Raw genomic sequence first — 23,322 nt, 5'->3', positions numbered from 1 at the left:
ATAGCAGCACCCACCTGTAGGACGCGCTCCAGCAGGTATATCTCCCTGGTCACCCCCAAAGCCAATTCTTCCTTTGGCCGCCTCTCCTTCCAGTTCTCTGCTGCCAATGACTGGGACGAACTGCAAAAATCACTAAAGCTGGAGACTCTTACCTCCCTCACTAGCATTAAGCACCAGCTGTCAGAGCAGCTCACAGATCACTGCATCTGTAAATAGCCCATCCAATCTACCTCATCCCCATACTGTATTTATTTATCTTGCTCCTTTGCACCCCAGTATCTCTACTGGCACATTCATCTTCTGCACATTCTACCATTCCAGTGTTTAATTGCTATATTGTAATTACTTCGCCACCATGGCCTATTTATTGCCTTACCTCTCTTATCCTACCTCATTTGCACATGCTGTATATAGACTTTTCTACTGTATTTTTGATTGTATGTTTGTTTATTCCATGTTTAACGCTGTGTTGTTGTATGTGTCGAACTGCTTTGCTTTATCTTGGCCAGGTCGCAGTTGCAAATGAGAACTTGTTCTCAACTAGCCTACCTGGTTAAATAAAGGTGAAATAAAATAAAAAATTCTAATGTGATATAGCGATGCACCTGAGTGAGTTGGGTGAGCAATTAGGCAGGTACTTTCCCGAAACGGATGACACAAACAACTGGATTCGTTATCTCTTTCATGCCCTGCCTCCAGTCCACTTACCGATATCGGAACAAGAGAGTCTCATCGAAATTGCAACATGCGGTTCTGTGAAAATGTAATTTAATTAGAAGCCGCTGCCAGATTTCTGGATTGGGCTGCGCTCAGTTTCTTGCCTTGGCAAATTGCGCTGTTAAGACACTGATGCAACCACGCACCTATGTGAGAGTGGATTCTCGGCCCTCACTAGCATGAAAACTAAATACAGGCACAGACTGTTTGTGGAAAATAATTTAAGACTCTCTCCAATACAAACCAACATTGCAGAGTTATGTGCATCCTTTCAAGCACACCCTTCTCATTAACCTGTGGTGAGTTATTCACCATTTTTAGATTAACAAATAAGGTTTTATATGTAAGATGGCTAAATAAAGAGCAACATTTTTGATTATTATTATAACATTATTTGTGCCCTGGTCCTATAAGAGCTCTGTCACTTCCCACGAGCTGGGTTGTGACAAAAACTCACACGCATTCTTATGTTTAATAAATGTATCGTATAGTGTGTGTGTGGCAGGCTTACAATGATGGCAAAAAGCAACATTTGAGAGTGCGCTGACCCTGGTGCTAGAGGGGAGCTGGAGGTTGAATGTTTGAAGGAGTACGGGACTGTAAAAGGTTTGGGAACCACTGGTGTAGGGTAATAAGCCATATGGTGTAAACTACACAGAGCTTACACAACCAGTGGTGACCAGTTTATGTCCTGGAAACCTACAAGTTGAGCATGCTTTTAATAATAATAATTAGGTGGTTGCTTATATTTGTCCTATTTCACACATGTACAGTACATGTGTGTATTATACACATGTGTGAATAGGAAATGTGCTTTTTGCATATCCAACTCTCCCTGAGACACCCTTGGAGAGTGGGGTCGCTCACAGCCAGGGTCAGCCATTATAAACGGCAACCCTTGAGCAATTAGGGTTAAGTGCTTTGCTCAAGGGCACAGCGATTCAAACTAGCGACCTTTCGGTTACTGGCTTAACGCTTTAACCGCTAGGCTACCTGAAGTCTTTATTTTTTACTATCTGAGTACTAATAGCCAACACCTGATTGTAACTAGACCAATCAGAAGCACCTTGTCTTATATTATACGTATCCAAGCCTCTCAGATCTCAGAGAGTCAGTAAGTGCAGAGGAAAGGGTTTGGAATGCATCCTGATACCCAATTTCAGAACATGACGCAGGCTAAGAGGCAGGCTAGGAGGCAAGCTAGGAAGCAGGCTGGAAAGTAGGCTAGGAGGCAGGCTAGGCACCACTGGGAGTTAAACAGCACCTTGGCTGTAGACACACTCACTGCTCCCTCAGCCTCACATCACACTAGGCCCTATCACGAAAACACTTACAGAGAGAAAGGAACAACAGATTCATCATAAACTACTTACACTTAGAGGCTGTTCTACTCTGGTCGGCTGTGAAATGTCTCCACTTCAAAAAGGAGGAAATAGTTAAATTGCACACATTCTTTTCACTTGGTGACATATACAGTGCCTTCAGAAAGTATTCACACCCCTTTACGTTTTCCACATTTTGTTACAAAGTGGGTTTAAATTGATTTAACAGTCATTTTATTGTCAATGATCTACACAAAATACTCTGTCAGTGGAAGAAAAAAAAGTCATTTTTTATGGAAAATAAAACTCGTATTTTGATTAGATAAGTATTCAACCCCTTGAGTTAATACAGGTTAGAATCACCTTTGGCAGCAATTACAGCTGTGAGTCTTTCAGGGCAAGACTAAGAGCTTTGCATACCTGGATTGTAAAATATTCGGCCATTATTCTTTTTTAAATTCTTCAAGCTCTGTCATGGCATATATATTCAAGCTGATATAAGTCAAAACAGTGACTAGGAAACTCAGGAACATTCAATATCATCTTGGTAAGTAACTCCAGTGTATATTTGGCCTTGCGTTTTAGGTTTTTGTCCTGCTGAAAGGTGGATTTGTCTCCCAGTGTGTGTTGGAAGGCCTCTCCTCTAGGACTTTGCCTGTGCATAGCTCTATTCCTTTTTTTTCTTGAAAATATGAAGAATGGTACTCAGTGATGTGTTGTGTTGATTTTTTTGCCACATTTTTTGCACTAATACTTTAGTGCATTATTGCAAACCGGATGCATGTTTTGGAATAATACCATTCCTTCTTTTCAATCTGTCATTTGGGTTAGTATTGTGGAGTAACTACAATGTTGTTGATCCATCCTCAGTTTTCTCCTATCACAGCCATTTAACTCTGTAACTGATTTGAAATCACCTTTGGCCTCATGGTGAAATCCCTGAGCAGTTTCCTTCCTCTCTGTCAACTGAGTTAGGAAGGACGCCTGTATCTTTGTAATGACTGGGTGTATTGACACACCATCCAATGTGCAATTAATAACTGCATGATGATCAAAGGGATATTCAATGTATGCCTTCTTTGAGAGGCATTGGATAACCTCCCTGGTATTTGTCGTTGAATCTGTGCTTTAAATTCCCTGCTCGACCTTACAGATAACTGTATGTGTGGGATACAGAGATGAGGTAGTCATTCAAAAATCATGTTAACTTCTTTGGGATAGGGGGCAGTATTTTCAAGGCCGGATAAAAAAACTTACCCGATTTAATCTGGTTACTATTCCTGCCCAGAAACTAGAATATGCATATAATTTGTAGATTTGGATAGAAAACACTCCAAAGTTTCTAAAACTGTTTGAATGGTGTCTGTGAGTATAACAGAACTCATATGGCAGGCCAAAACCTGAGAAGATTCCATACAGGAAGTGCCCTGTCTGACAATTTGTTGTCCTTCTGTTGCATCTCTATCGACATTACAGCATCTGTGCTGTAACGTGACACTTTCTAAGGCTTCCACTGGCTCTCTAAAGCCGCCAGAAAGTGGAATGGGGTGTCTGCTGTCTCTGGGCAAAGTACAGCAGCAGAGTTTGTAAGTGGTCAGCCTGGGGACAGTGAGACTGAGATGCGCGGTCACGAGACTTCTCCATTTTTTTCTTCCAGCCTTTGAATGAATACAACGTTGCCCGGTTGGAATATTATCGCTTTTTTACGAGAAAAATAGCATAAAAATTGATTTTAAACAGCGTTTGACATGCTTCTAAGGATTTTTTTTGTCACGAAATGCGCTCGCACGTTACCCTTCGGAGAGTGACCTGAACGCACGAACAAAACAGAGGTATTTGGATATAACTATGGATTATTTGGAACCAAAACAACATTTGTTGTTGAAGTAGAAGTCCTGGGGAGTGCATTCTGACGAAGAACAGCAAAGGTAATCCAATTTTTCTAATAGTAATTCTGAGTTTAGTGAGCCCCAAACTTGGTGGGTGTCAAATTAGCTAGCCTGTGATGGCCGAGCTATGTACTCAGAATATTGCAAAATGTGCTTTCGCCGAAAAGTTATTTTAAAATCGGACATAGCGATTGCATAAAGGAGTTCTGTATCTATAATTCTTAAAATAATTGTTATGTATTTTGCCAACGTTTATCATGAGTAATTTAGTAAATTCACCGGAAGTTTTCGGTGGGTATGCTAGTTCTGAACATCACATGCTAATGTAAAAAGCAGTTTTTTGATATAAATATGAACTTGATCGAACAAAACATACATTTATTGTATAACATAATGTCCTAGGAGTGTCATCTGATGAAGATCATCAAAGGTTAGTGCTGCATTTAGCTGTGGTTTGGGTTTATGTGACATATATGCTTGCTTGGAAAATGGTAACCAGATTAAATCGGGTACATTTTTTACCCTATCCCAAAGAAGTTAAGAAAGGGGTTGAATTTTCAAAAGATTTCACATATTCATTTTCATGTATACAGTACCAGTCAAAAGTTTGGACACACCTACTCAATGAAGCGCTTTTCTTAATTTTTACTATTTTATACATTGTAGAATAATCGTGAAGACGTCAAAACTATGAAATAACACATATGGAATCATGTAGTAACCAAAAAACGTGTTAAACAAATCAAAATATATTTTAGATTTTTCAAAGTGACCACCCTTTGCCTGGATGACAGCATTGCACACTCTTGGCTTTCTCTCAACCAGCTTCACCTGGAATGTTCCCACATATGCTGAGCACTTGTTGGCTACTTTTCCTTCACTATGCGGTCCAACTCATCCCTAACCATCTCAATTGGGTTGAGGTCGGGTGATAATGGAGGTCAGGTCATCTGATGCAGCACTCTATCACTCTCCTTCTTGGTCAAATAGCCCTTACACAGCCTGGAGGTGTGGTGGGTCATTGTCCTGTTGAAAAACATCATCACACCTCCTCCTCCATGCTTCACGGTGGGAACCACACATGCAGAGATCATCCGTTCACCTACTCTGCATCTCACAAAGACACAGTGGTTGGAACCAAAAATCTGACATTTGAACTCATCAGACCAAAGGACAGATTTAAACCGGTCTAATGTCCATTACTCATGTTCCTTGGCCCAAGCAAGTCTCTTCTTTTTATTGGTGTCCTTTAGTAGTGGTTTCTATGCAGAAATTCGGCCGTGAAGGCCTGATTCACACAGTCTCCTATGAAAAGTTGATGTTGAGATGCGTCTTGTTACTTTAACTCTGTGAAGCATTTATTTGAGCTGAAATGTCTGAGGCTGGTAACTCTAATGAACTTATCCTCTGCAGCAGAGGTAACTCTGGGTCTTCCATTCCCGTGGCGGTCCTCATGAGAGCCAGTTTCATCATAGCCCTTGATGGTTTTGCGACTGCACTTGAAGAAACTGTCAAAGTTCTTGACATTTTCCCGATTGACTGACATTCATGTCATAAAGTAATGATGGACTGTTGTTTCTCTTTGCTTATTTGAGCTGTTCTTGCCATAATATGGACTTGGTATTTTACCAAACATGGCTATCTTCTGTATACCACCCTTACCTTGTCACAACACAACTGATTGGATCAAACGCATTAAGGAAATAAATTCCACAAATTAACCTTTAACTAGGCACACCTGTTAATTGAAATGCATTCCTGGTAACTACCTCATGAAGCTGGTTGAGAGAATGCCAAGAGTGTGCAAAGCAAAGCTGTCATCAAAGCAAAGGGTGGTTACTTTGAAGAATCTTGTCACGTCCTGGCCAGTATATAAGGTTAATTGTTTTGTAGTTTGGTCAGGGCGTGACAGAGGGTATTTGTTTTATGTGGTTCAGGGTGGTGTGTTTGGTTTAAGGGTGTTTGTTTTAGTAATTCCGGGTGTTGGTTTATGTTTAGGTATTTCTATGTGGAGTCTAGTATGTCTGTTTCTATGTCTGGTGAATTGGTGTTGGGACTCTCAGTTGAAGGCAGGTGTTTTCTATCTGCCTTTGATTGAGAGTCTCATATATGAGGGTGTGTTTGTGTTTGTGTTTTGTGGGTGATTGTTCTGTGTTCAGCCCTAGGCTTTGCCAGACTGTTTAGTTGTTCGTTCGTTTTCGTGTTTTGTTGTTTTGGAGTGCTCTTTTGGATAATTTAAATAAAAGTCAAAATGAGCATACACGTACCTGCTGCGTATTGGTCTACATTTTCAGACGACGATTTCGCACTATCGTCAGAGGAAGACGACAATCGTGACAAATCTAAAATATATTTTGATTTGTTTAACACTTTTTTGGTTACTACATGATTCCATATGTGTTATTTCATAGTTTTGATGTCTTTACTATTATTCTACAATGTAGGAAATAGTAAAAAATAAAGATACTCATTCCAGGGTTAAATGTGTCCAAACTTTTGACTGGTACTGTATCTAAATATACATATAAAAAGAATGTATTACATAATTCCACTTTGACATTATGGGGTATTCTGTGTAGATCAGTGACAGAAATAAATCATTGGCCACTCTAACAAATGGATCACTAGTCACTGTATTAATGCCACTTTAATAATGATGTTTACATATCTTGCACTACTCATCCCAGATACTGTATTTTATACCATCTATTGCATCTCGTCTATGCCGGTTGGTCATGGCTCATCCATATTTTTATATGTAGATATTCTTATTCCATCCCTTCACTTAGATTTGTGTGTATTAGGTAGTTTTTGTGGAATTGTTAGATTACTTGTTTGCTGCACTGTCAGAACTAGAAGCACAAGCATTTTGCTACACTCGCAATAACATCTGCTAACCATGTGTATGTGACCAAAACAATTTTATTTGATTTTAAAATCTAAATGTAATACATTTTAAATTCAGGCTGTAACAACAAAGTATGGAAAAAGGGGTGTGAATACTTTCTCTAGGCACTTTTACTGTTTTTCTTCTTCAGCTCAGATAGGCAAATTCATAATACAATATTGAAGCATCTCCCAATCCCAATCTTATAATCATGTTAGGAACACATAAGTTACATCAAAATATGCACAAAAACATGTCTAGCTAAAAACTAACGTCCAGAATGTGATGATCTGTGGTATCTCTACATAGGTTGTTACTCCGCCAGCGTCTGGCTGAGCAGGAGATTGACAGTAATCACTTGTAAGAGCTTTCGAAAGCCCTGGACAGTAAAATGTTCATCTGCATTTTGGTTATTAAAAGCATCCATAATCAACATTATCGCAGCAATGCGGTGCATCCGTGACTCCTACGTAAACCGTTTTCAATTTCATGCTTTGCACCCATCTTGAGATATTGAATAATTGCAGGGGGGAAACATAATTCTCCCCTCGATCCTCTCAGGGTTCCACATAATGAAGATTAAAACAAGATGGAGGCATACACTACCGGTCAAAAGTTTTAGAACACCTCCTCATTCAAGGGTTTTTCTTAATTTTTACTATTTTCTACATTGTAGAATAATAGTGAAGACATCAAAACTATGAAATAACACATGGAATCATGTAGTAACCAAAAAAGTGTTACCAAATCAAAATATATTTTATATTTGAAATTCTTCAAATAGCCACCCTTTGCCTTGGTGACAGCTTTGCACACCTGGAATGCATTTCAATTAACAGGTGTGCCTAGTTAAAGGTTAATTTGTGGAATTTCTTTCCTTCTTAATGCGTTTGAGCCAATCAGTTGTCTTGTGACAAGGAAGGGGGGTATACAGAAGATAGCCCTATTTGGGAAAAGACCAAATCCATATTATGGCAAGAACAGCTCAAATAAGCAAAGAGAAACAACCATCCATCAACGCAGAAAGTTTCAATAACTTTGAAAGTTTCTTCAAGAACAGTCGCAAAAACCATCAAGCGCTATGATGAAACTGGCTCTCATGAGGACCGCCACAGGAATGGAAGACCCAAAGTTACCTCTGCTGCAGAGGATATGTTCATTGGCGTTACCAGCCTCAGAAAATGCAGCCCAATTAAATCCTTCACAGAGTTCAAGTAACAGACACATCTCAACATCAACTGTTCAGAGGAGACCACATGAATCAGGCCTTCATGGTTGAATTGCTGCAAAGAAACCACTACTAAAGGACACCAATAAGAAGAAGAGACTTGCTTGGGCCAAGAAACATGAGCAACGGACATTAGACTGGTGGAAATTTGTCCTTTGGTCTGGAGTCCAAATTGGAGATTGTTGGTTCCAACCGTCATGTCTTTGTGAGACGCGTTGTGGGTGAACGGATGATCTCCGCATGTGCATTTCCCACAGTAAAGGAGGAGGTATTATGGTGTGGGTGTGGGTGTGCTTTGCTGGTGACACTGTCTGTAATTTATTTAGAATTCAAGGCACACTTAACCAGCATGGCTACCACAGCATTCTGCAGTGATACACCATCCCATCTGGTTTGGGCTTAGTGGGACTATAATTTGTTTTTCAACAGGAGAATGACCCACCACACCTCCAGGCTGTGTAAGGGCTATTTTACCAAGAAGGAGAGTGATGGAGTGCTGCATCAGATGACCTGGCCTCCACAATCCCCGACCTCAACCAAATTGAGATGGTTTGAGATGAGTCGGACCGCAGAGTGAAGGAAAAGCAGCCAACAAGTGCTCAGCATAGGTGGGAACTCCTTCAAGACTGTTGGAAAAGCATTCCAGGTGAAGCTGGTTGAGAAAATGCCAAGAGTGTGCAAAGCTGTCATCCAGGCAAAGGGTGGCTATTTGAAGAATCTCAAATATAAAATAGATGTTGATTTGTTTAACACTTTATTGGTTACTACATGATTCTATATGTGTTATTTCATAGTTCTGATGTCTTCACTATTATTCTACAATGTAGAAAATAGTACAAATTAAGAAAACCCCTTCAATGAGTAGGTGTTCTAAAACGTTTGACCGGTGCTCTGTTGTGTTAATGTCAGACAGAGTCCTTACTGAGCGAGCTCATCCAGTGCCTTTTGTGTCATCACCATTAAGACAAATAAGTCAAACACAGTTAATCAAGTTAGCAGCTAATTATCAATTACCAAAGACAAAAAGGGCTAATGGAAAGCTAAGAGACCTGATTAATAACGGTATAATACACTTAGGTCCAGTTTCCAGGACACAGATTAACAGGATACTTCAGGATTTTAGCAATGAGGGCCTTTATCTACTTCCCCAGAGTCAGATGAACTCATGGATACCAGTTTTCTCTCTGTGTGCCGTTTAAAGGAAGTTGCGAACTAGTGCAAGCGCAATTGCTAACTAGCGTTAGCATAATGACTGGAAGTACATAGGCTCTGCTGGTATTCCATAGACTTCCAGTCATTGCATTACATAGATAAAGGGCCTCATTGCCAAAATCCCAAAGTATCCCTTTAAGCCTGGTCCTGGACAAAAAAGCATGTTACTTTTTTTTTTTTTAATAAGGATTTTGTTTTTTAGTACAGGATTGGGCTTAATCTGTGTCATTTGACCATTCTACACCCAAAACTGGTATCTTGCCAGGTGTTTATAGTTCCCAGCCCTTTATCTGTCTGCATGCCTGTCTGTCTATCCCCTCTACCTCTCTTATTATTAAGACAAGAACATACTCAACAGTTGAACATAAACAAAAGCAAACCATGCCCAATGTGCATTTTGTGTTGAGCGTGTTCCTGCCGTCAGCCTCTCCAGCTTCCGGGAGCTCTGTGGATGGTGTTGCTAGGCTTCCCTGCATCAGGCGCAGTGAGTCTAATGGCTAACCTCCATCATACCTGTCTGCCTGCCTGTGCTCTGCTGCTTGACCTTGTTGGCTGAGGGTCTGGAAGTGGGTACAGCCCGTTGACCTGCTGAGGCCTCAGGTAAAAACTGTAACCTACTGAGCAATCACTACATTACAGCTCCCCATTGCTATGATACAGGTCATAACTACAGACCAAGGGGCAAGAGACAGGGTAAGGACCAGTGTAAGGGGCAGGGGTAAGCGGCAAGGGGCAGGGAATGGGACATGTTAAGGAGCAAGGGGCAGGGTAAGGAGCAAGGGACAGGGTAAGGAGTGCCGTGTCTTTGGCATCATTCAAACTGAAGACATATTTATCAAATAACTGTAATTATTATTACGCGATTAACCTGATTAATCATGTAACTGTAATTAACTAGGAAGTCGGGGCACCAAGGAAAATATTAAGATTACAAAGTTAGAATTTTCCTAATATAACTTTCAGATATTTTGATATCTGATCAATTAGTCTTCGAATTAATATTTACCTCACGCCAGTCTCATTCCAAACGTCGTAAATTGTTGGTTATCTGCACGAGCCCAGTCTTCACTATGAGTCATCCATACATCAATTGTCTTAAAATCATTTATTTACTAACTAAGTAATTCACAGAAATGCATAACAAACAGTAGATATCGTTACAAGAAATGATAGAGGAATGTGCCCTAGAGGGCTAAACCGGCATGGCGGCTTGTTAGAAAAAAGGGGAGTGGGGGAGGCTGAGAAGACACTACAGAGTTGATAATTATAACAATTGAAATGCTAATCCTTTGCACATGAACACTCACTCATTCGGGAATAATTGCAATCAATATATATATTTACGCTCAGTGTGTCGTCGGGATATTTGTTGAAAAGTTTGTTTCTGTTGGAGAGTTTGTCCGCGCTCTCTCTCTCTCTCTCTCGTGGTTAGGATGGATAGTTCAGAGTGACATTCATTCATGTCGTTATAGGACAGATGTTTTGTCGGTCTTCGCGTTCAATGATACCGAATTCCTAGCTGCAGACTAGTAATTAATATCAAAGACTTGTTCTTATTCTGTCAGTATCGGTAGTCTAAGAGTTTAACCACGTGGTACGGTTAAAGTTCAGAAAGAGGAATGCATGGTCTCCAACCTTTAGCCATCTCGTAATTGAAGTCAGCTCGGTCTGGTGATAGAAAACCAAGGTGGGGGTTTTATTCGGGATATAGAAAAAGGCTGTCTCATGACGTCAGGTCCTGTCTGCGTCCCTGGGGGCGTGCCAAGGACTTAGTTAAGACTCCAAAGGGAATTGGAGTTTCCTTCATTAAACAGTCCAAAATCACATTACACAATTTCACAAACAGTTCCATCCTTATTCATTAATTTTATACAACCATTTAGAATTAAGTCTCATAGCTGAGGATATTGTATAAACATGATTTTGGTAATATTGTCTCTCATGAGTTTCACAAAATTGTACCAAACGGACCAGTTCGTTGCTGGATTCTTCACCAATCTTTTATACCTTCTCCAGAACATAAATGCAATTCGGTTCTCCAGTTCTGTGAGGTGGAAGAACTCCTTTGTTCTCTCTATACTGGCCATGAGGAGAGAATCTTCTCATAGGAATTTACGAACACTCTCACAGAGCCTGATGTCGAAGTATAGAGGTCGGGGGATGGTGCATAGAAAAGGCCTGGTGCAGAGGGAGGGGGGTCAACTGTGCTCGCTGTACCCAAAGAGGGCAACGTCATGACAGGAGCAAGGGGCAGGGGTAAGGGGCAAGGGACAGGGTAAGGGGCAAGGGACAGGGTAACCCCTCACAGCCTGGTTCCTCTCTACCCAGCACAGCCAGAAGAGGACTGGCCACCCCTCAGAGCCTGGTTTCTCTCTAGGTTTCTTCCTAGGTTCCAGCCTTTCTATGGAGTTTTTCCGAGCCACCGTGCTTCTACATCTGCATTGCTTGCTCTTTGGGGTTTTAGGCAGGGTATCTGTAAAAGCACTTTGTGGCAACTGCTGATGTAAAAAAAGCTTTATGAAATACATCTGATTGATTGAACAAACAACCATGTTCTATTGAAACCAATAGAGGGCAACATTTGCAGGCAGGGGTTACAGAGATACCCAGCGGGGCCCATCCTGCTAAAGTAATGCTAGGGGAAACACTGACAGAGAGTAAACTATGGTGATGCTCGTACCGGGATCATCCAGTTGGCCAGGTCTCCCGTCTTAGACACCTGCATGGCTCCCAGCATCGTCAGGTTGATGTGACCACTGCAGAGAGACGACAAACAATCACCTTATCAATCAATCTACTGTACACTGAGAGTACAAAACATTAATAACTGCTCTTCCATGCCAGACTGACCAGGTGAATCCAGGTGAAAGATATGATCCCTTATTGATGTCACTTGTTAAATCCAATTCAATCAATCAGTGTAGATGAAGGGGAGGAAACCGGTTAAAGAAGGATTTTTAGGCCTTGAGACATGGATTGTGTATGTGTGCCATTCAGAGGATGAATGGGCAAGACAAAAGATTTCAGTGCCTTTGAACGGGGTATGGTAGTAGGTGCCAGGCGCACCGGTTTGAATGTGTCAAGAACAGCAACAATGCACACAGTTTCCTGTGTGTATCAAGAATGGTCCACCACCCAAAGGACATCCAGCCAACTTGACAACTGTTAGAAGCACTGAATTCAACATGGGCCAGCATCCCTGTGGAACGTTTTGGACACCTTATAGAGTCCATGCCCTGGCGAATTGAGGCTGTTCTGAGGGCAAGAGGGGTGCAACTCAATATTAGGAAAGTGTTCCTAATGTTTTGTACACTCAGTGTATACAGTGCATTTGGAAAGTATTCAGACCCCTTCCTTTTTTCCCTCATCAATCTACACAGGATACCCCATAATGACAAAGCGAAAAAAAATGTTTTTAAATGTTTGCAAATGTATACAAAATAAACAGAAATACCTTATTTACATAAGTATTCAGACCCTTTGCTATGAGACGCAAAATTTAGCCGCAGTGCATCCTGTTTTCATTGATTACATTTTTTATTTAACGTTTATTTAACTAGGCAAGTCAGTTAAGAACAAATTCTTATTTTACAATGACGGCCTACCCCGGCCAAACCCTCCCCTAATCCGGATGAAACTGGGCCAATTGTGCGCCGCCCTATGGGACTCCCAATCACGTCCAGTTGTAATACAGCCCGGGATCTAACCAGGGTCTGTAGTGACGCCACTAGCATTGAGATGCAGTGCCTTGTTTCTATAACTTGATTGGAGCCCACACATTTCCTTCATCACTGATCTTTTCATTCCTATTCTGTAAAATGTGAGCGCAAAAGAGCCAGTTCCAACTGAAGCGCCTGATCATCAATAGAAAAAGCCTGTTGTTTTTTAACACTGTGGCCACAGCTTATCACCTAGGTAGGTCCTGGTTCAGTAGCCTACGACATGTTGTTGAAATGTTGAAGCTTCTTATGATAGCCTGCTTCAAAACCAAATGGTACATCGTCACAAAAGTAGATGGGGTGTTGGTTAAATCATCTTTATAAACAAAACAAAAAATGAATGAAGCGAATTTGGAGCAGCAGTTTTTTTCCCCTGTGAGCACGGAGCGATTTTTAGTGGGGGAAAGGATGTTGTGTGCTGGAGCGATGTACAAAGACCGCTCAGTGAGCGATGAGTGGGATTTCCAACTGCTCAACTCCGCTCATATACTCTGGTGGGTGTGTGTACCTGCATCAGTCAGTGGAAGGGGAGGAGACACGCACACCTAAAGACCCTGTTAGATCAAAGTATAGACACTGCAGTGCAATTAATCCCTATGAGGTGTGTGTGTGTGTGTGTGTGTGTGTGTGTGTGTGTGTGTGTGTGTGTGTGTGTGTGTGTGTGTGTGTACAGGGGGATCTACCTCTACAGGGTGATGTTGTAACACCCCTAGCCCCCTAGAGTTCTGTTATAACACCCCTACCATAGAGTTCTGTTATAACACTCCTACCCCCCTAGAGTTCTGTTATAACACTCCTACCCTAGAGCTCTGTTATAACACCCCTACCCCCTAGAGTTCTGTTATAAGACTCCTACCCTAGAGTTCTGTTATAAGACTCCTACCCTAGAGTTCTGTTATAACACCCCTACCCCCTAGAGTTCTGTTATAAGACTCCTACCCTAGAGTTCTGTTATAAGACTCCTACCCTAGAGTTCTGTTATAACACCCCTACCCCCTAGAATTCTGTTATAACACTCCTACCCTAGAGTTCTGTTATAACACTCCTACCCTAGAGTTCTACTATAACACCCATACCCCCCCTAGAGTTGTTATAACACCCCTACACCTTTAGTGTTCTGTTATAACACTCCTAGCCACCTAGAGTTCTGTTATAACATCATACCCTAGAGTTCTGTTATAATACTCCTAGCCCCCTAGAGTTCTGTTATAACACCCCTACACCTTTAGTGTTCTGTTATAACACTCCTACCCCCTAGAGTTCTGCTATAACACCGATACCCCCTAGAGTTCTATTATAATACTCCTAGCCCCCTAGAGTTCTGTTATAACACTCCTACCCCCCTAGAGTTCTGTTATAACACGCCTACCCTAGAGTTCTGTTATAACACCCCTACCCCCTAGAGTTCTAACACCTCTAGTCCTCTAGAGTTCTGCTATCCCTACCCCACTAGAGTTCTGTTATAACACCCCTACCCCACTAGAGTTCTACTATAACACCCCTACCCTAGAGTTCTGTTATAACACCCCTACCCTAGAGTTCTGTTATAACACCCCTAGCCTAGAGTTCTGTTATAACACCCCTAGCCCCCTAGAGTTCTGTTATAACACCCCTACCCTAGAGCTCTGTTTTAACACCCTACCCCCCTAGAGTTCTGTTATAACACCCCTACCCTAGAGTTCTGTTGTAACACCCCTAGCCTAGAGTTCTGTTAAAACACCCCTAGCCTAGAGTTATGTTATAACACCCCTAGCCTTGAGTTCTGTTATAACACCCCTAGCCCCCTAGAGTTCTGTTATAACACCCCTAGCCCCCTAGAGTTCTGTTATAACACCCCTAGCCTTGAGTTCTGTTATAACACCCCTAGCCTTGAGTTCTGTTATAACACCCCTAGCCCCCTAAAGTTCTGTTATAACACCCCTAGCCCCCTAGAGTTCTGTTATAACATCCCTACCCCCCTAGAGTTCTGTTATAACACCCCTACCCTAGAGTTCTACTATAACACCCCAACCCTAGAGTTGTTATAACACCCCTAGCCCCCTAGAGTTCTATTATAACACCATACCCTAGAGTTCTGTTATAACACCATACCCTAGAGTTCTGTTATAACACCCCTACCCTAGAGTTATGTTATAACACCATGCCCTAGAGTTCTGTTATAACACCATACCCTAGAGTTCTGTTATAACACCATACCCTAGAGTTCTGTTATAACACCCTACCCCCCTAGAGTTCTGTTATAACACCATGCCCTAGAGTTCTGTTATAACACCCCTACCCCCTAGAGTTCTGTTATAACACCATACCCTAAAGTTCTGTTATAACACCATACCCTAGAGTTCTGTTATAACACCCTACCCCCCTAGAGTTCTGTTATAACACCATACCCCAGAGTTCTGTTATAACACCCTACCCCCCTAGAGTTCTGTTATAACACCATGCCCTAGAGTTCTGTTATAACACCATACCCTAGAGTTCTGTTATAACACCCCTAGAGTTCTGTTATAACACCATACCCTAGAGTTCTGTTATAACACCCCTACCCTAGAGTTCTGTTATAACACCCCTACCCTAAAGTTCTGTTATAACACCCCTACCCTAGAGTTATGTTATAACACCATGCCCTAGAGTTCTGTTAAAACACCCTAGCCCCCTAGAGTTCTGGTCTAATGCCCAAATAGGGTTGCAAAATTCCGTGAACTCACTTCAAACTGCATGAGTGAGATCCCAAATAGAATAGATAATAGACGGTTACTATGTCCTTACCCTCTGATCATGGCAAACGACTCGTCACTGGAGAAGTAGGAAGCCCCTGGAAGCACAGTCACCGTTTCTTTACCTGCACACAAACAGGAAATATCCACATATCTCATAAACATAGGATAGTGTGTGTGTGTGTGTGTGTGTGTGTGTGTTTATATATATATCTTCACTTACCGGCGTTGATGAGGTCAGCATCCACTTCGTCTTCTGTGGGGTAGGGGCCCTACATGAAACACACACATTCATCACACAATGTCATCACACACACATTCATCATGCAAAGATGTCACACACACACATTCATCACACTAGTTTTGGATTCTGGTGGTCACTCAACCCCAGCATGATCTCACAACCTTTATTTTGACAGGGAGTCATGCTGAGACCAAGGTCTCTTTCACAGATGAGCCCTGTATAGACAACAACACACATCACTATACACATCAAACCTGGCCAACAGACACAATCAAAGGAAACTTATTAAATGAGACATTTATTTTATCTCTCCTCAACAAAGGAACCGGCCCTGTTTCTCTAAAGCCTGAGGGAACTTTTGACACCACATTTCTTAACATGACACTCATAATTGGGGGGAGCATTTTTACAAATGAGCATTAGCATATTTCTGCTTTAATTTCTCTGACAACAGAATCGATGAGAGAAAAAAAAAGGAATGGGAGAAAAAAACGTCAGATAGTTGCAATCTCCACAATGTTTGTTAGGAACCCGGCAGGTTTCAAACGTGAGTCCCAACACCTGTTGTCAACCGTGTTACTATGGTGTTACTATGACAGAGATTCAAATGAGGGTTTTACCAATCCCAGAATGCCGTTCTCACTCTGCAGGTGGACAGTGATGTCTGGTTGGATGAAGTTGCTGGCCAGCATGGGGATGCCGATACCCAGGTTAGCTGACAGAGGTTCGTGTTAAAGAACATACACTTTGAATACATTACAGACATACTGATCTCATTCTAACTCTGCACTACAAATGCCAAAGCCTGGGTAAGCTGATAGGTTTGGTTTCTCAGAGATATTCATAGCGGTAAGTTTTTTAAAACTATTAAGCTGCCTTTGGTCAGATATCACAAGATCAATGACGATTGGTTCGACTGAGTCCCATTTCATGTTCAAGGATACCATACATCCCATCCTCAAATTCCAGGGCTGCTCTGCGAATGATCCGCTCTCGTACGATGTCGGAGTCCTTCTTTGGTTTGGGCTTCTCTGCTAGGGCCTTCTGCACTGTGCGCCTCTGGAGAGTGTAGAGAGAGACAGTCAATTCATTCTTCTCTGCTTAGTACCAATTGATTACACAGACTTCCCTATTGGACTCTGATGGGTCTGGAAGGGTTGAACTATAGATGACTTCCTGTAATATTTGGACAAAGTTGATGTCATCAGCGCTCTCTCTATCCCCCTCTAGTACCATTATGACTCAAACTAGTGACTGTATTACTGTTTAAGTAGGGTTGCAGGAAGTCAAGTAACTTGAACAAAATTCCCATGTTTTCCAGAAATCCTGGCTGGAGAATTCCAAACTTCCTGCTTATTCTGTCCTAGTTCCGGGAATCTTCCAACCGGGATTTCTGGAAAAGCTTGGAATTTTGGGAAAGTTAGCAGAACTTTGCAACTTTAAGTATGAATCCATTGTGGTGTTTGGAGGCCCACCTCTATCCTCTTCTCGTAGCAGTCTCCCTTGACGATCCTGTGGATGTAGATACTGGGGATGTGGATGTCCTCCTCAGAAAACGTCCCCACGTCCACCACCTCCTCCACCTACACAGAAGAACAGTGGGATGAAGCAAGAACACAGTGTTGGACAGTCCAAACACTGATCCTGCAGGGTTACTCCTCAATCTCTGTACCCACCCACTTTGATCCATTCACATTTAAAAAAAATACAACATTCACCAAATGATTTTAAACATCACTCCTCTCATCTGTCAACAGGGAGCAGGAACCACACTGTATTCATTTCCCTATAGCTTTGACAACCACCAGGCCTGGTGTAAGCTGCCTCCATGCCTCAGCTGGGCAGAGGGTTCTTTAGAGAAGTCGAGACCAGGGGAGAGGGCCTGATCCTGGGATCAGAGGGGATGGAAGGTGGGGAGGAGGTTCTGTCCATCACAAGGAGAAAACTGTTATTACATTACAAGCTCTGTCCCAATGTTCTCAGAAGGACTTGGAATGGTCCAAGTTTAACCTAAGGAAGAGGCGTTACAAGAATCATCTCAATCGTCCTCATCACCATCATCAGTAATCCATTAGTGTCGACCATCAGTGAAGGACACTATGTGGAGCAAAACACACAGATAGACACACCATTACTTCCTGTGTCACTTAGCAAGAAATCTAAACCCCACATAAGAGACGCTATTACAACTGCCAAAGTTCATTAAAAAGCTTCACAACTAAGCTGATTACTAAGCAACATTTTCAGAAAGCTTCCTGCTAAATCAATTCCTCCCAGAGTGACTTCTGCCTGAGATACAGTCCCCTGTGTTATTTAATGAGACAGTGAGTTCTGCCTGAGATATGTACCCAATGTGTCAAAGCCCTTTAGCCCAACAATGGCAGGAGAGTCGCACAGTGTACTCCAACCAAATGGAGAGGCCATAGAAAGATAATGAAAATACAGCACCCTGTGTATGTAAAGAATGATTAGGCAAGAAAATATCACAAAATGAAGCTCCTTATGGAAAATCAAGAGACACTTTTTGCTGATTATTATAAAAATGGGAACATCAGCAACCTCATCTTCTACACAAACCATCCCCTGGCATGGCACAGTGCTATATTAACACACTAACCCTCTGTTAAGAGAGGGGGTGTTAACAAGGGGTGGAAACTCAGGATACTAGACAACGAGGACTCTTGAGTCAGCTAAAATAAATCTCTATAAGTCTAGAATAGTAATGGTACAGGGCAAACTCAAATAGTTTCAGCTGGACTTTCACCTAATCAAAGAATTAGCCCAGTAGGAGAAGCTCTCCCTTGAGAAAGATACCCCCACCCCGAGCAGTTCAGACATCTTGATTACATAAACCCACAGATGAGCAACCCCAAGCGGAAAGTCAACCTCCCAGCACAGAGTACTAGCCCCTCATTGAAATGAAGGACACATTTACCCAGCTGGAGGTAAGGCAGGTGGAGCTGGAAAAGCAGGTGATTATACTCCAGTCAGCACAGACCCAGACAACAGTCCAGCACAACAACACCCCCTTAACCAGAGAGCTGGAGGTAGAGGGAGACATATCTGCACTCTGGACTGTGGTGACACAACTTCAACAATATAAAAAGCAGGAGCAGGAGAAGAACAGAGCACTAGAGGAGAGGATCAGACTGCTGGAGGAGAGGGTGAGGGGGATGGCGTGTGACAGAGAACAACCCACTAGAGAGGTGGCAGAGAAGCCAGCAGAACAGCCCACCTCAGCTCCAGACAAAAGTCTTCGACACCACAGCAGAACAGTCCACACCAGACCATGACCACGTCGACATCACAGCAGAACAGACAAATGAAGAACCCCAAGCCCAGGGGATCTCACCCCCTCTGAGCACCCCCTCCCCCCCCCGTCAGCCACCCTGATAGCCCTCCTGACAACCCCCCCACAACCACTGAGGACACACACAAGACACAGATTGTACTCCTTATGGACTCAAATGGGAAATACATAGAAGAAAATAAACTTTTTCCCAAACACAGTGTGTCTAAACTCTGGTGTCCAAACACCCAGCGCTCCCTAGACCTTCTGTCTGAGGACCAACTAGGTTCACCTAGCCATATAATAATACACACAGGCACAAACGACCTGAGAACACAGCAGGAAAGGGTGGCCACAGCACTGAAGGGAGAGATTGAAAAAGCTTCTTCTACTTTCCCCAACGCACAAGTGGTCCACTCTGCTACCACGAAAAGACCTCCACCCTGCTACCATACAGCGGGTAAACGCAAGTATTTCCCATGACTGTGCCTCAAAACCAAATGATTACCTGGCCCACCACTCTACCCTAGACTTGAACAGCCTCTATGACCAGGTCCACCTATACAAGGCAGCAGTGCCCACCTTCGCCCGGACTCTATAGGACATCGCTCTCAAACGCGAGGCATCAAAGCCAAGGGAACTAAGTAATATTAAGAAATGCTATAGATGGAAGGAATGTAGTTTGGAAACCTACCAAAATACAATTAGGTAAGAACAAATTCAATCCCTTTTAGACAACTTCCTGGACAAAACGTTCCACTGTAATAGTGAAGGTGTAAACTTGGCAGTAGACAATATTAACAGCATATTTGACCTCTCAGCTTCCCAATCAAATCTAAAAATCTCAAATAGAAAACCAAAGAAAATGAACAATGACAAATGGTTTGATGAAGAATGCAAAAATCTAAGAAAGAAATTGAGAAACCTGTCCAACCAAAAACATAGAGACCCGGAAAACCTGAGCCTATGCCTTCACTATGGTGAATCACTTAAACAATACAGAAATAATCTACGGAAAAAGAAGGAACAGTACGTCAGAAATCAGCTCAATGTAATTGAAGAATCCATAGACTCTAACCACTTCTGGGAAAATTGTAAAACACTAAACAAACAACACAAAGAATTATCTATCTATGGGTAAACCACTTCTCCAATCTTTTTGGCTCTATAACAAAGAACAGAAAAAACATATACATGATCATATACAAATCTTAGAATCAACTATTAAAGACTACCAGAACCCACTGGATTCTCCAATTACCTTGAATGAACTACAGGACAAAATAAAAACCCTCCAACCCAAAAAGGCCTATGGTGTTGATGGTATCCTCAATGAAATGATCAAATATACAGACAACAAATTTCAATTGGCTATACTAAAACTCGTTAACATCATCCTTAGCTCTGGCATCTTCCCCAATATTTGGAACCAAGGACGGATCACCCCAATCCACAAAAGTGGAGACAAATCTGACCCCAATAACTACTGTGGGATATGCGTCAACAGCAACCTTGGGAAATCCTCTGCATTATCATTAACATTTCCTCAGTGAAAACAATGTACTGAGCAAATGTCAAACAGTTTTTTCCCAAATTATCGTACGAAAAACCACATATTCACCCTGCACCCCCTAATTGACAAACAAACAAACCAAAACCAAGGCAAAGTGTTCTCATGCTTTGTTGATTTCAAAAAAGCCTTCGACTCAATTTGGCATGAGGGTCTGCTACACAAATTGATGGAAAGTGGTGTTGGTGGAAAAACATACAACATTATCAAATCCATGTACATAAACAACAAGTGTGAGGTTAAAATTGGCAACAAAAAAAAACACAATTTTCTTCCCACAGGGCTGTGGGGTGAGACGGATGCAGCTTAAGCCCCACCAGACTTGTGGAGGTCTATAATTTTTTTCTGAGGTCTTGGCTGATTTCTTTTGATTTTCCCAAGATGTCAAGCAAAGAGGCACCGAGTTTGAAGGTAGGCCTTGAAATACATCCACAGGTACATCTCCAATTGACTCAAATTATGTCAATTAGCCTATCAGAAGCTTCTAAAGCCATGACATAATTTCCTGGAATTGTCCAAGCTGTTTAAAGGCACAGTCAACTTAGTGTATGTAAACTTCTGACCCACTGGAATTGTGATACAGTGAATGATACGTGAAATAATCTGTCTGTAAACAATTGTTGGAAAAATGACTTGTGTCATGCACAAAGTGGATGTCCTAACCGACTTGCCAAAACTATAGTTTGTTAACAATACATTTGTGGAGGGGTTAAAAAACGAGTTTTAATGACTCCAACCTAAGTGTATGTAAACTTCCGACTTCAACTGTATATCTTCTGCACAGATTCTGCCAGACCTGGGCCCTGTCAGACCTGGGCCCTGACAGTAAATCTCAGTAAGACCAAAATAATGATGTTCCAAAAAAGGTCCAGTCGCCAGGACCACAAATACAAATTCCATCTAGACAGTGTTGCCCTAGAGCACACAAAAAACTATACATACCTTGGCCTAAACATCAGCGCCACAGGTAACTTCCACAAAGCTGTGAATGATCTGAGAGACAAGGGCAAGAAGGGCATTCAATGCCATCAAAAGGAACATCAAATTTGACATACCAATTAGGATCTGGCAAAAAATACTTGAATCAGTTATAGAACCCATTGCCCTTCATGGTTGAGAGGTCTGGTGTCCGCTCACCAACCAAAAATTCACAAAATGGGACAAACATCAAACTGAGACTCTGCATGCAGAATTCTGCAAAAATATCCTCCGTCAACAGGTCAACCAGTGAAGAACAAACACCATTGTAAATACAAACCATATTTATGCTTATTTATTTTCCCTTTTGTACTTTAACCATTTGTACATCGTTACAGCACTGTATATATACATAATATGACATTTCTAATGTTATTATTCTTTTGGAACTTCTGTGAGTCTAATGTTTACTGTTCATTTTATTGTTTATTTCACTTTTGTATATTATCTACTTCACTTGCTTTGGCAATGTTAACATATATTTCCCATGCCAATAAAGCCCCTTGAATTGAATGGAATTGGGAGAGAGAGAGACATCAAGATAATGCTAGAGAGAGGAAGAGGCGCTCAGGGACTCTTCCAGGAGCAATAAGCTTTTAGAATACGATACTGAAATCCTTCCTCCTCAGACTCAGAAGGGAGACACGAGAGAGAAAGAGAGAGAGAGAGAGAGAGAGAGAAAGAGAGAGAGAGAGAGAGAGAAATGCCAAATCGACTTGCCGCGTCTTAAATCCAAAGCTCAGAGGACGAGGGGAACGAAGAGAGATCTTCAAATCCATACAGGAAGGGTTACTACGTGTGACAACATAATTCCTGACCCTCTACATTGTCCACTCCAATGTAACAGAGTATACAGTGAGTGTATAAAACATTACGGCCACCTTCCTAATATTGAGTTCAGCCGCCCCCTTTTGCCCTCAGAACAGCCTCAAAGCAAAGCATTCCACAGGGATGCTGGCCCATGTTGACTCCAATGTTTCCCACAGTTGTGTGAAGTTGGCTGGATGTTCTTTGGGTGGTGGACCATTCTTGATACACATAGGAAACTGTTGAGCATGAAAAACCCAGCAGCGTTGCAGTTCTTTACACAAACTGATGCACCTGGGCCTGGCACCTACTACCATACCCTGTTCAAAGACACTTTCATCTTGTGTCTTGCCCATTCACCCTCATACTACAGTGTCAAGAAAAAGTATGTGAACTCTTTGGAATTACCTGGATTTCTGTATAAATTGGTCATAAAATGTTATCTGATCTTCATCTAAGTCACAACAATAGACAAACACAGTCTGCTTAAACTAATAACACACAAACAATTATAGGTTTTCATGTCTCTATTCAACACACCGCGTAAACATTCACAGAGCAGGGTGGGAAAAGTATGTGAACCCTTGGATTTAATAACTGGTTGACCCTCCTTTGGCAGAAATTAACTCAACCAAACGTTTTCTGTAGTTGTGAATCAGACCTGCACAACGGTCAGGAGGAATTTTGGACCATTCCTCTTTACAAAACTGTTTCAGTTCAGCAATATTCTTAGGATGTCTGGTGTG

The 23,322-nt window shown here is 41.9% G+C and overlaps 1 protein-coding gene across 1 annotated transcript in view; it reads right to left on the bottom strand.

Annotated features, from left to right (window-relative positions):
* The window catches only part of LOC115200464 (succinyl-CoA:3-ketoacid coenzyme A transferase 1, mitochondrial), a 124,354-nt gene that overhangs the window by 46,662 nt on the left and 54,370 nt on the right, over window positions 1-23,322 (bottom strand). Inside the window, exons 8-13 of the mRNA XM_029763559.1 lie at window positions 17,408-17,515; window positions 16,877-16,991; window positions 16,553-16,647; window positions 15,912-15,960; window positions 15,741-15,813; window positions 11,936-12,011 (exon numbers count right to left, since the gene is read on the bottom strand). Of these exons, the coding sequence (XP_029619419.1) occupies window positions 11,936-12,011; window positions 15,741-15,813; window positions 15,912-15,960; window positions 16,553-16,647; window positions 16,877-16,991; window positions 17,408-17,515 (516 nt within the window). The remainder of the gene's footprint in view (window positions 1-11,935; window positions 12,012-15,740; window positions 15,814-15,911; window positions 15,961-16,552; window positions 16,648-16,876; window positions 16,992-17,407; window positions 17,516-23,322) is intronic.

The sequence above is a fragment of the Salmo trutta genome, chromosome 9 (assembly GCF_901001165.1).
Source record: "Salmo trutta chromosome 9, fSalTru1.1, whole genome shotgun sequence".
Lineage (NCBI taxonomy): Eukaryota > Metazoa > Chordata > Actinopteri > Salmoniformes > Salmonidae > Salmo > Salmo trutta.
This window is presented reverse-complemented; position numbering and strand designations above follow the sequence as displayed.